This window comes from Schistocerca gregaria, chromosome 2, assembly GCF_023897955.1.
Source record: "Schistocerca gregaria isolate iqSchGreg1 chromosome 2, iqSchGreg1.2, whole genome shotgun sequence".
NCBI classification, from domain to species: Eukaryota; Metazoa; Arthropoda; class Insecta; order Orthoptera; family Acrididae; genus Schistocerca; species Schistocerca gregaria.
In genome coordinates, this window is record NC_064921.1 from 351,332,497 (window position 1) to 351,346,878 (window position 14,382).

General features: G+C 40.3%; 1 protein-coding gene across 2 annotated transcripts in view; it reads right to left on the bottom strand.

Annotated features, from left to right (window-relative positions):
* Positions 1–215: 215 nt before the first annotated feature.
* LOC126337036 (rRNA-processing protein UTP23 homolog) overlaps positions 216–14,382 on the bottom strand; it is a 61,445-nt gene continuing 47,278 nt past the window's right edge. For both annotated transcript variants that reach the window (XM_050001339.1, XM_050001338.1), the window contains exons 4-5: positions 10,693–10,842; positions 216–501 (exon numbers count right to left, since the gene is read on the bottom strand). In XM_050001339.1, coding sequence (XP_049857296.1) covers positions 240–501; positions 10,693–10,842 — 412 coding nt within the window. In that variant the 3' untranslated portion in view covers positions 216–239. The remainder of the gene's footprint in view (positions 502–10,692; positions 10,843–14,382) is intronic.

Consider the following 14,382-nt stretch of genomic DNA (forward strand, 5'->3'; position numbering starts at 1 on the left):
TGCACTACATCATAACCAACTAATTGTCATGGATACATTCCCACAGTAAGTTCGAGCACCCCATCCCCATGCTCTTATCAATCACCAAATCCAAATTTATTTTCTTTGCAGCATGATGGAATAAATCACATGATTTACTTACTCTTTTACGCACTACAAAGCTGGTAACTCTGAAAGAATGTGGGCACTGAGCACGGGATAAAATATGAAGGAAATAATATATAAATAGTTTTTTAATATCATGATTGTACTGATGTCTGTAACAACATTTCTTTTATATGTTTTGGCATTTTCACTCTCTTTCTCTTTCTTTTTGGTTTGTTTTCTGAAGTGGATGGTTTCTGTGTAGCTATGGACGGCTTTTTCTTCTTCTTTTTACAAGACAAGGGATTAGGTCCTCCTTTCTTACGTTTCTTTTTCTGTGGTGCAGATTCGGGTTCATCCAGTTTTCTTTTCTTCAGATCTGACAACACTACTTCATCTTTCTGCCCAATTAGAAACCTGAAAACAGAATACAGAAAATGATAAATAACAGTAAACACAGATATATTAAAAACAAAGATTCCAAGACTTACCAAGCGGGAAAGCGCCGGCAGACAGACACATGAACAAAACACACAAACACACACACAGAATTACGAGCTTTCGCAACTGGCAGTTGCTTCGTCAGGAAAGAGGGAAGGAGAGGGAAAAATGAAAGGATGTGGGTTTTAAGGGAGAGGGTAAGGAGTCATTCCAATCCCGGGAGCGGAAAGACTTCCCTTAGGGGAAAAAAAGGACAGGTGTACACTCGCACACACACACACATATCCATCCGCACATACACAGACACAAGCAGACATATTTAAAGGCCAAATAGATACACAGATAAATAGATATGTGAAAGTAGACTTTACTCGTGTTGAAATTTCATGAAATTTTGATTAGTGTCACTCTCACCATCGTCTGATGAAGATAATGAGAGTGAAACTCACTAAAACATTTCAGAATTTCAATGCAGCCACTCGGATGAAAGCCCAAGAGATTTCATCAGATAAATAGATCTCTCCATAAAACAATGCAATTCATGAGATGTCACAGACACTCTTTTATTACATGACAATAGCAACCTTTCAAAAAATGCCAGACAGCCTCATGCAGCCATAGAAGGCATAAAACAAGGAAGTTTCAATAATTTGTTCCTAATAACTCAAGGGAAGGTATCTAATTGATACTTTTTTATGCATTTATAGTAAATTAATATGAGTGTTTTTATTGCATAATAAAACATGGTCATACCAAATGCTGCTTACATTGCAGGGGGGGGAGTTACAATTTGTGTTACAATGAAGAATGTTATTTTCAGTCTCCTTGAATTGACGCCAAAATTGTCAACAAGCATTTTGATTACATAATTTGAAAATAAACCAGATGTCTACAACAATTCTGCCTTATTGGGATTTCTTGGAGATAATTAGCTGCTTTGCTGTTCACTCTGCCAGGTGGCTAATATTAATTACAAAAATTGACAGCATTCAGTATTCACCTGTCCCATTTACTTATATGTGACTTGAATTTTTGTGAATCAGCATAGTGTTATTGATTCTCATGTATTCTGAACATTATAAAGTTTCTTTCAAACAATGTTCTACATAGTGAAAACAGGAAGCAGACTATTAATGTATTAATTCACTTCATACAATTCATTACCACTCTAGTATGTATTGCTGCAAAAATATATTTTCATTTTCAGTTCTGCAGCACAAAACAATGGAAAAGAAGTTAAAATCAGAAGATGAAAACTATGATGATGATGTAGTGATTGCTTTGTCTGTAATGAGGAAGAAAAGTTAGGAGCGTAATATGTCATCAACAGTAAAGATATTACAGAGCAGTACATCATTTGGACAAGCATGGGGAAGGAAATCAACTGTGGCCTCACTGAAGGAAGCCCACCAAAACACAACTTTGTATAAATGGAGAAGGATTTAAATTCTACTCTTACCGATTATTAATGCAGCGTGCTGTCTTCATTAGTATTTTACTATTCCTGATTGCAAATTCATAAAAACAAATAGATGTTATTTTCAGCATTATGAAAGAATAGATTACCTCTCGCCATATACGGAGACAGTGAGTCTCAGATAGGCACAACAAAAAGACTGTCACACAAATAAGCTTTTGGCCAAAAAGACTGTCACACAAATAAGCTTTTGGCCAAAAAGTTCTGCATCAGAATCAGACAACACACACACACACACACACACACACACACACACACACACACACACACAAGCGCACGCAAAGCTTTCACTCATTTGACAAACGAGAAACATGAGTGATTAATCAGGTAAAATTATTTTGCTGAGAGCTTTCTTTTATATACCACTTGCACTGGTATCTTCAATGTAGTACACACAATATTCAGCTGTGTCCACCTGTCCAGCTAAGTTGTCAGCTTGTCTGACAGTTGCACTGAGAATCTATGTTTGCTCCCCATTACTGCCAATTATTTTTTGCTGGTAAGATGGCAAACTTAGAATTCATGTAGCCTCAACTGGACAACTGAAAGGCTGTCCTAAGAAGTATAGTCTCCACTTTCATTCATCTCTTTCTGCCTCTACACTTTTGCATATGTGTCTTCCATTGTTGAAACTAATGTTACAGGTCCTCATCTGTCATCCCTTTCAACAAGCCTGTTACACCTATGGGCACCAGTAGAAGTTTGCCATTTTTATATAATTCATTATTTAAGTTTGTAAATAATTTAGGACTAAACGTTACCACTTCCTGAGTAGTAGAAACACTGAGTAGGTGAAAGACAGAAAGAAAACTTGCTCGTTTTCAGAATAAATCCTTTGTCAAGCCATTGTACAAATACATGCAAACCCCTCCCCCCAACACACACGCCTCTACACTGTGCTGGTTGGATGTACAATGCTGGGGTAGCATACAGCAGGTGGAATACAGTGTGGTAGGGGTTGCATAGGGTAGGGTGGGTTGAGGGAGAGAGAGAGGTGGGATGAAGGAAATGGAGTTGGGGTGGACAGCCAGCAGCTTCGATGGAGGCAGCACATCTGCTGGCTGGGAATCCAGGAGGGATGGGAGGCAGATGCACAGGCTAGCGATGTGACACACGGGTACTGGAGCCAGTGGGGTGCGGTGCACAATGGAGGTGACATGAATCAGGAAGTATTGACAGGACAGCGGAAAGGGGGAAACTGTTGGGTGGAGGGTGTGGGAATAGGGTTTCAGTAGTTCAGAAGAGCTGGTGGCGGACGGAAGTATCCAGATAGCCCTGGTTGTAACATTGCCATTGAAATCTAGCGTAATGTGCCAGCTGCATGTTGTGCCACTGGGTGCTCAAAGCTGATGGGAGTTATCTTTGTAACATGTCCTTCACTCCCTTAACCCTCCCTGGGCATCTGTGTTCACCTTCCACCCAACAACTTTCCTTTCCTTTGCCTGGGTACCCCTTCATCACATGCATAGCCTGTGCACCTGCCACTTGTTCCTCCCACATTCCTAGCCAGCAAACCTGCTGCCTTCCTCCAAGTGTGTGTGTGTGTGTGTGTGTGTGTGTGTGTGTGTGTGTGTGTGTGTGTGTGTGTCCTCTAGCCCCATGAACAAAATTTGTCATGGCACACCCAAATCTATTTTACTTCAAAGGCTTTCTACTCAAAACATAGATTACTTTAACAAGGAAAAGAATAAGCATTTTTCAGTAGTATATGAAAAGCAAACAGTGGACAATCCAAGATGGAATAATGACACTATTATGAAAATGATAGATTGCTACTCTCCATACAGAGGAGATGCTGAGTCACAAATAGGCACAACAAAAATACTGTTAAAGTAAGCTTCCGGCTAAAACGTCTTCATCCAAATTAGACAACATACACGCACACACATTCACACAAATGTAGCACACACACACATGGCCACTGTCTCCAATGCCAGACTGCAAGCAGCTGCACATGATGGGACAAGTAATTTGGGTGGTGGTGGTGGTGGTGGTGGTGGTACGGAGAAGGCTGGGGCAAGAAAGGACAGGGATAGCAGGGCAGAGGTGATTGATGGTATAATGCGGCTTGTGGGAGCGTACAGGAATGAGTGGAGAGAGAGTGGGACAGCTAGGTGCAGTCATGAGGTTCGACAGAGAGGGGCACAAAAAACTGTTACAAAATGAGCTTTTGACCTTTGTCAAAAATAGATACACACACACACACACACACACACACACACACACACACACACACACACATACAGGACCACAGTCTCTGGCAGCTGAAGCCAGACAGTGAGCAGCAGTGCACGATGGGAAAGGCAACCAGGTGGGGTAAGGAGGAGGCTGAGGTGGGGAGGGGGAGGGATAGCAGGGTGAGAATGGAAGATCATAAAGTGTTGCTAGTGGGAGCAGGCAAGGACAAGGTGGAGAGAGGGTGGGGCAGCTAGTGTGGTTGGGAGGTTAAATGGAGAGCAGGGGAGAAAGGGGGTGGGGAGGGAGGCGTGGAATAGGAGAGCAGTAAAAAGACTGTGGGTGCACTGGTGGAATACAGGGCTGTGTAGTGCTGGACTGGGAACAAGGAAGGGGATAGGTGGGCAAAGGACAATGAAGGTTGAGGCCAGGTGGGTTACAGGAACATAGGATATATTGCATGGAGAGTTCCCACCTGCGAAATTCAGAAAAGCTGGTGTTGGTAGGAAGGGATCAGATGGCAAAGGCTGTGAAGCAATCATTAAAATGAAGAATGTTGTGTTGTGCAGCTGCTAAGCAACTATGTGATCCAGCTATTTCTTGGCCACAATTTGTCAGTGGCCATTCATGTGAACAGGCAGCTTGTTGGTTGTTATGCCCACACAGAATGCAGCACAGTTGTTGAAACAGCTGGTTTCACAGGTAGGCCCACCAGTGATGGGATAAGTCAGGGGCAGGCAGGAATTCTGCACGTGTGTGGAGCACTTGCACCTGTGCAGTTAACAGGTGTTCTGCGTGCACACAGGGGCAAGCTGGCCACCCGCTTCTCTACCCTCCCCACCATACCGTCTCTCTGCTTCTTCCTCTGTAATGCGTTTTGTTTCTCGGCCTGCTTGACTGAATGAAGGAATAAGGTTAGTAGGAGTGCTTGAAAGTAATCATGGTTTGAAAAAGTACCTGTTACCTACGATACGTTTTATTTAATTATCACACGTGGCGTTTACAATATGTTTAATGTCTGGAACAATATTTCTACATACAGACAAACACAAACAGTTACGTAAATTTTCAGTACTGATGTGTGCTCTTAACTGAGACTTATTAATTTTCATAACAGAAAAAAATCTGTCACAAACATATGTACAGCCAAACATTGACATTATCTTCATGGTTTCATGATGGAGTCGAGAAAACTCTTGCTGTGGAAAGTCGTGATAAAAATCTATTACATGTCTTGCCAAAAGGTACTTGTCTCTCAGATGAGAATTATGCTGTAGATCTATTAATTCCATTTGCAACCTGGGATGAATATCATCTACAGAAACAGCAGATCTACAGAAACAGCAGATTGTATCGAGAACTACTCAAAACCTTGGGATAAGTATGATATATCCCCAAATCGCTTGAGAAATTCCTCTTTTATTACACTAAGAACAGGAACATATTGAAATTTATTATAATGGCATTCAATATTAAACTTCCGCTGACCAGCAAGAATACTGTAACATATTACACATTTCCAATTTTCACGTTTTTGGACAAAGAAAAAATGATTCTCCCATTCTTTTTTAAAAGATAGCAACTCCGTTTCCTTGATTCACTCTGCATTTTCCGGTTCTTAAAATACAACGTTCAATACGTAGTGGTCGCTTCGCTTCAACGTCCGCAGCTTAGCCTGGTACTACACTGTCATAACCTGCCTGCTGTCGCCACTGTCCCGTTCGACGATTGCACGCGAGCAGCACACGTGCAGTGCTGTGTGCTCATGAGCCGCGTGCAACGTTTGCCCGCCCCTGGGATAGGTGATGCTTGTGAGGGACTGGAGTGGTGCAAGGATTTATGAGACAGGTCTTGCATCTAGTTCTGTTACAGGGATGTGAGCCATGAAGCATGAGGTTGGGAGCAAGGGTTGTGTAGGAATGGATAAGAATATTGTGTAGGTTCAGTGGGCAGCGGAATAACAGTGAGTAGAACATTCCTCATCTCAGGGCACGACATAAGGTAGTTGAAACCTTCGTGGAGACTGAGTACGTAGCTCCAGTCTTGGGTGGTAATGAGTTACAAGGGGAATGCTCCTCTATGGCTGAAAAGTGAGATCTTGGGAGGTGGTGGGTGACTGGAGAGATAAGTCACAGTATATCTGTTTCTGTACAAGGTTGGGAGGGTAATTACAGTCTGTGAAGATCTCAGTGACACTCTTGGTGTATTTTGAGAGGGACTGCTCGTCACTACAGATGTGATTGCCATGGGTGCGTAGGCTATGTGGAATGACTTCTTGGTATGTAATGGGTGGCAGCTGTCGAAATGGAGGTATTGCTGGTGTTTTGTACCCTTTATGTGGACGGAGGTACTGATGTAGCCATCTTGGAGGTGGAGGTCAACATCAAGGAAGGCAGCTTGTTGGGTTGAGGAGGACCAGGTGAAGTGTATGAGAGAGAAGGTGTTGAGGTTATGGAGGAATGTGCATATGGTGTCCTCACCCTCTTGAAGGTGGAGGTCAACATCAAGGAAGGCAGCTTGTTGGGTTGAGGAGGACCAGGTGAAGTGTATGAGAGAGAAGGTGTTGAGGTTATGGAGGATTGTGCATATGGTGTCCTCACCCTCAATCCAGACCAAGAAGATGTGATCAATGAATCTGAAACAGGTTTGGGATTCTGGGCTGTTAGAAAGGATTCCTATATATGGCCCATGAATAGGTTGTCATAGGACTGTGCCATGTGGGTGCCCAATGTCATATCCCAAGTTTGTTTGAAGGTGATGTTTTCAATGGAGAAGTAATTGTGGGTGAGGATAAAGTTGGTCATGGTGACCAGAAAGAGCCAGTAGCTCTTTTTATACTATTAATATACTGTTCTGAAAATCTTAATGACTAGACATATAAAGTAACATAACATATTAACCACTTAGTGGAAATGAATAACAGTGTGGGAGCATGCTGCTAGAGGTCTCCCAGTTGTGCACAAAAAGCTGCACGTCTCATGGTATGAGATCACTGTGACAGTAGCACTGCAACATGAGGAAGTTGAAGGAAAAGAAAAACATAGTGTGTGTTAATTATTGAGCATTTATGGTGCACTGTGATAGTGGCCTTCATTACAACATGGCCCAGAGACAACATTTGGATGACTTCACACGGGGAAGAATTATCGGCAAATTGGAAGACGAACGAAGTGTGACGAGTATAGCCCAGGGGTTTGGTACTGCTCACAGCATTGTTTCACATGCATTGGAAGCATTCCAAACCACATGCAATGCTGTCTGAAGGAGAGGAGGTAACTGTTCTTGGTCAACTACAGTAGCAGATGACTGCTACATTGTGCAACAGGCAAGACAAGACCCACGTCAATCATCAGGTGCAATTGAAAGCACATTTAACATGACTGTAAGACATGCATTCTCACACTCTACAGTGACATGGCGATGGGAGAGATTGCTTTGCCCGATGACCAGCATGCTGTGTTCCATTAGCAACTGCACATCAGCGGCATCATTTGAAACTGTGACAAGAGCATAGGGACTGGACTCGTGAGAAGTGGGGTCATGATTGTTTTGGTGGTCCAGATTTTATGTTGTGGGGAGGCATACTTTTGCATGTGAAAACTGAGCTCCAAGTCTCACCATTCAACGTTATTATAACACTGAGCTCCTCCCCTATGAGCTTCTCTTCAGGGGAGAATTTGGACATGACTTCATTTTTACGGATAATAAAAATGTATGAATGTATCAAACAGTGCAAGTGGAGGGACTCTTGGATGAGAGGATATTTGGTAAATGGACTGACCAGTCCATTTTGTCAACTTCAATCTCATCAAGGATGTGTAGGATGCATTGGAAAGACTATTGCAGCCTGTTCACATGCGCCAACAACATGCAGCAGTTGTCAACCATGCTGGTGAAGGAACGGATCACTACCACAAAAACTCCTGACTAAACTTGTGGCCAGCACTGGAGCACATTGCAGAGCATCATGAATTGCCATCTGTGGGGATCACACACTCCATAGATTCCTTTCTTTCTTTTCTATAAAAATGGCAAAATACTTCTATGATTAAGTTGAGCAGGAAGGGTAGAAGGATATGCTTGTGAGAATTAAGGACAGATGAGGGGCGGTTTACTACAGCTGTGTTTATTTTATGCTGGGAATTGACACTGGAATCCTTGTGCTACAGTGTGGGAATGGCCTCTTTCTGCAGCTCATTAAGGACTGTACAAGGAAGGAACAGAGAAAAGACTGGGGACTCTATTTGGCAGTGTTCACCTCTACCCTGTACACAGAATAGTAATGAAACATCCCCTATGCATGGAAATAGTATAATATCTCTTGAACAGCCTAAGAAATAGGCAAACACGTTACATAGTGATTACTAATTCCACACTATTTCCTGTAGCAGCTGATAGTATTAAGTATGCTGTTTAGTATAATCTCAGACAATTATTTCTATAAATACACATGAATTCCATAATGGTTGAAAAACCTGTATTCAAATTCCAATAGGGGGGAGAAAGTGAGCTTCCTCACCAACTCCCTTTCTTTTGCTGATAGCTATGGTTCCATCTCTTCTACAGGCTGAAAATTTATTCCCTTCAGAACTTTCTTCATTTCAGGAGGCAGATGAGTCACTCAGGTAAAGTCTTGGAATTAGGGAAAGCATTCTCGCACTGAAATGTTTTTGTACAATAACAACTGTTCCAAGAGAAAGGGCACTGTGCATTAGCATGATCTCATGATGGAGAATATGAGGTTTTTCAATCCATCAAACGTGATTTTGATTCTAAATCCCATGTTTCATGACATGTGATGACACTTTGAAGTAAGTCGTGGTCTTTTTTAAAAACATTCGCCATGCCAAATCAAATGCATTTTCGTTATTTCTTGTTGCTGTATGAGGTTTAATATGACTACTTTTTCACAGAATTTTCTGGATTCTCATTGTCTATCAAAATTGTCTCATTTCATTTGAAATCTTACATGTGGGTTTTGTATACAGTTAAATTCTGGATTTTTGTTTCTTCTTGCAGCCACAGGTGTATGACCAAGATATCTGTCATCCTCCACTTCTTCTTAACAATCAGAAAATTGTGGTATTCAAACAACTGCATACATAGCAATGGATTACCATTAAACAATTTCATTAATTATGCTGCTACATTATGTTAGAGCTGAAAAAAGTTATAAGGAATCTGAGATTAATAACCTTCTCAAACATCTGGTTAATCATGGATCTGACATGAATCCACAACAGTGTCCTAAAACAAAGTTCAAGAAAGAACTTATTCAAGACAGAATATGAATTTTAGAGGTATGTGTTTAAGTAGCATTGAGGTCAACTACATTTCAATAGCAACCTCAGCTACCACTCTCCCACCCCATACAAAGCTTTAAGGCTAGGCTGCACACAGACTTCTAATTTAAATGTCACATCCTGCAACTCCATGGCCTTGTCCGTACATATGCAGTTCCATGGAGCTAGCCACTAGAACAGTGAAAAATAGCAATAGCTCAAAGTTGAAAGGGAACTGTAAACAAAATTAATGCTTAATTAAATTGTAATAACTTAAATAATAAAACACAGCACCAGCATGATGTGTTTAGAGACTTGACTCTCGTTATCACACCATGACTCACACCACACTTGATAATGAGAATAAATTCTCAAAAGAAATCTGTAAGTTTGGGTTTGGGTGGGAAGAGTCCAAACAGTGAGGTCATCGGTCTCATCGGATTAGGGGAGGTTGGCGAAGGAAGTCAGCCGTGCCCTTCCAAAGGAACCATCCCAGCATTTGCCTGGAGCGATATAGGGAAATCATGGAAAACCTAAATCAGGATGGCCGGATGCGGGATTGAACCGTCGTCCTCCCAAATGCGAGTCCAGTGTGTCAACCACTGCACCACCTCGCTCGGTCAAAGTCAGTATGTGAGAGATGGTTTGTGTGTACGTGAATTTCTGCACAATGCAGGAGGACAGTGCCTTAAAACCACAAAAAAGATGACTGAAGGGCAAAAATCCCACAACAACAAACACGAAAACATCACTTAGAATACCAATGTAAATGTTTGCACTTGATAATAAGAATAAATTTTTGAAACATGTCAAGCTATGTATGAAAAAGTAACTGGTGCAGTATTTTATTCTTTAAATCAATAATGACACAGTTGTGAGCTTTCTAAAAACATTGATTATGAAGAACGAAATTAAGAACTACACTGCTTGTTGGCGGCAATCATGATTGTAGTGTGTAGTGGAATATAATTTGGCACATTCAAAGCAATCATTGCATTCTAGAAAGTAATAAATGTTAAGGGTGAAACTGGTTAATGAGTTTCACATTATTTACTTTTTTGATCTATAAATAGTTTTAACTGGTGGAAGGTTAACTACCTTCTGATGTAAGTACATGGTACCTGGATCAGTGGCTGTCTCTCTGTAATCTTCAGTGAAGTCATGTTTTGTTACATCGGAAGAAATTGTTATGAAAATATATTACTACTAGTTTAATGATGCCCACTCACATACCTTGTCTTGGAATTAATTTCTGCAACTTGACTAGATACTTTAGAAGGTTGTTCCAAAGTTGGAGTCTTTTGGTGCAAGTAAATGAGTGGAGTTCCTGGAACTCTTCTAGCTACTTCTTGCAACTCTCTATCCTGTGTAGCTATCATATACCTGAAATGGAACAAAATTATACTTGTGAGCCACATCTACGAAAGTAGTTTTTGGAATGAAATTTGGAAAAATTCTGTTGTTGCAATCCCATTCATATGAGAGCAAGTAATGCCTCCGATTTTTTTATTCTGTTCTCAATATCAGTTGAGGTATTACATGTCAGGCATATTACTCAGTTAATTTTCCCACTGTCATTGATGCAAGTGCCAACCCTCTGCTGCAAGAGGGCTCCGAATTGTAGCATGTAGCACTGAGGTGTGTAACAAAACTATGTCAGTGTGTGAGAAACTGCAATCTGTAATTAATTTCGTAACCACAGAAAACATTTGTCCACACAAGGAGCACTCTCTCCTTCAGCATACAATGCCAGACCACACATGAGCAATGCAACATCTGAAAAGACCTACACCTAGGGTTCACTGTCATTGATCACTGTCCATACAGTACTGACTTTGCCCCATCCAATTTTCATCTGTTTCTATAACTTAAAGAACATCTTTGACAACTTCACTTTGATAACAATGAAGCAGTGCAAGCAGAGATGAGGCTGTGGCTATGTAAACAAAGCAAACATTCTACAGTGATGGTATCAACAAACTGGTTTCATATTGGGAGAAATGTGTTCATCACCAGGGTGATTCATTTGAGAAATAAATGTGTAGGCACGAAGAATAAAGATGAAGCATTTTAATAAAGTTCATTTAATTTAAATAGCTTTAAGAGTTTTCCCATAAAAAATTTTAAGCATTAATTTTCATCATGCCCTCGCAGTGCATGAGATATACAAAAATAAGACAAAATCAAATTTTTTTGTAGCTGTGTGATGAAAACAATTTGACATCTCCTTCCACCTTGATGGTAAGAATATGATGAAACAAATATATTGTCTGAAAAATTCTTAGCTCACAGGAATTAGAAACAAATAGTAGGAATTAAGAGAGATCTCACAATGTAAAAACTGTATCTAATGAATGGAAAAGTGGAAAGGAATCTGGCGATATTGTTGTCACATACACTCTGCTCTGGTTGTGTCAAGTGTGAGACTATGCTGTATATAGTTTTCGTCGACTTAAATGTGACAGTGGCTACATCAAATTTTTTATCTTTGAATAAAAAGTGAATTTAATTAAAATGAATGTCTACCACAAAATTCTTTACAAGAAATGTTGTGAAGAAGAAAATAAGCTTTTGGGAAATCCTGAAAAAATGTGACACTATAAAGAAATGTCCTAACAGGACAAGAAACTGTTGAACCAGGCTTGCCGACCATCACACTCCTAGTACTGTTGAGTCTTCCAAGAAAACATCTTAAGAGCACGTGTTTTATCACTAAGTACTACCCTGGTCTTGAATGTATTAATCAGCAACTTCAATGGGGCTATGACTTCTAAAATCATGCCCTGAAACTGAAATGAGATGCATTTTGTCTGATATTCTGACCACCCCACCTATAATAGCTTTTTGTCAGCCCCCCCTCACCCTCCCAAATCTCTGCAATATGCTGGCCAACCTTCATGGCACCCATTTCTCTGTCCTATGACTCCTATTCTTGTGACTGTCCCCACTAAAAGATTTGTCTAATCCACCATCCTACCATCACCTACACCAGTTCTGTGACTGACAATATTGGGAGAGCCAGCTTTGAAATGAAATGCCATGTACCAGCTGTTATGTAAAGAATATTTGGCCTTCTACATTGGCATGACTGTCACAAAGTTATCAGTTACGATGAATGGGCATAGATAGTTGGGTGCATACTGGCAGCACACAATATCCTGTTGCAGAGCACATTCTACACAATGGCAATCATGACTTTGGTACCTGCTTCATCACATGTGCCAACTGCATTGACCCTACTGATAGCATTCCCTCAAACTCTGCAGGTGGGAACACATGTTACAACATGTGTTTTGTTCTTGCCATCCGCCTGGCCTAAATTTACATTAATTTCTGTGGGTTCAGCTTTTTTTTTATGTAACTATTCCAGTTCTTCAGCCCCACTTCTTTTTCTATATATATATATATATTTTTTTAATTTTCTGTCCTGTCAACCCCCCCCCCCCCCCCTCCTCTCCAATTGTATACGATGTACAATAAACTAAACTTTTCACCATTATTGGCTCTTTCACGTGGTTTTTTCAGTGATATCTTGTTGCTTACTTCTCAATCTTCCACCTTTAAGTTCTCAAGTTTTCAGATCTCATCCAGTGCAACCACTAACAATCAGTATTTCTTTCTTATCCCATCCGGTAAGTCTCCCCTGACACTGGGGTATGGGCAAATCAAATTTTCCATAACTCTTTGCATGTCATTAAATCTCATCAGTCATTTTCTTTCATCCCTCTTTCTTTCCCTTCAACCCCTCACTGGCTGTGAAGGCTTATGCATTTCCTGATACTTCATGTGTTTTCTCCTGCTGCCACTGGTTACTAGACTTTTTATCTATGCATATTATATTTTGAAACAATGAATATTTTTGTTGATAAATTATACTCTATAATTTTCATTTAAGAGTTCTGGCACTTCTATAGTTAACAAAGGTGACCGACAGAAGCAATCAGATACAATACTGTACACCCATAAGTCTTCCTTTCACTAAGCTCAATTCATTTCCTGAACTGCTAGTACTCTCCTCTGAACTGATGTAATACTCTGTAGCAATAAATATGATGCCTTTGTTGACATCCAGTCTATTTTTCTTATACAATTTCTAGAACTGGGAATGTTCTGCTACTTATATGCAATCATCTGGATTTCTGCTCTCAATACTATGTGGGAACCGTTACTGACATGACCTGAGACTAAACTTATGATTTACCCTGCATGACCAGGCTGCTGACAAAATATTAAATTTACATTTTTTTTATCTGGTGTTCAATTATGTGTCCCTGTATAAGTGGCTGCATGACTTGCTCCTTAGATCAGAGGATGGCAAGGACATACCATCTCCAATACGTCAATGACCAGCACAGCCAAGAGTTGTTTGGATGAACACTTGCTATAGTGCTGCAATTTTCTCTCCTACCTTAAAACATATTTTTTTCTGTAACTCACCATCTTTATAGCCTGCCTCTTACGCACAGCTGTCAAGCTGCATATTTTGTATGCTCACATGAATTTTCCAGTTTACAATATGAAAGCTATATTCTTATAGTTATGCTGAGTATCAGACAGCTTGATCTGTAAAAATAGCAAATTTTGTGTGCTTTTGTTTTGATTATAGCTGGTATTTGAAGTTACAATTTATTGTTGTATCACAAAATGATCGCTGACCTCATCATACATAAATATGTAAACAGGAAATAAATACAAACTTTAAGGCACATATCTAGAAGTAGACACAAAAATAACTGGAAAGCATGAGAAACTGGAAATTTGTTTTATGATCCCAATGACAGATGAACAAATGAGGAAACACTGATTTTCATAAAAATCAGTGTAAAATTAATATTTGTCAACTGTCTAGTCATGCAGGGTAAGATTATAAATTTAGTCTCAGATAGTGGCAGTGATGGTTACCATTTAGTGCTGAGAGCACAA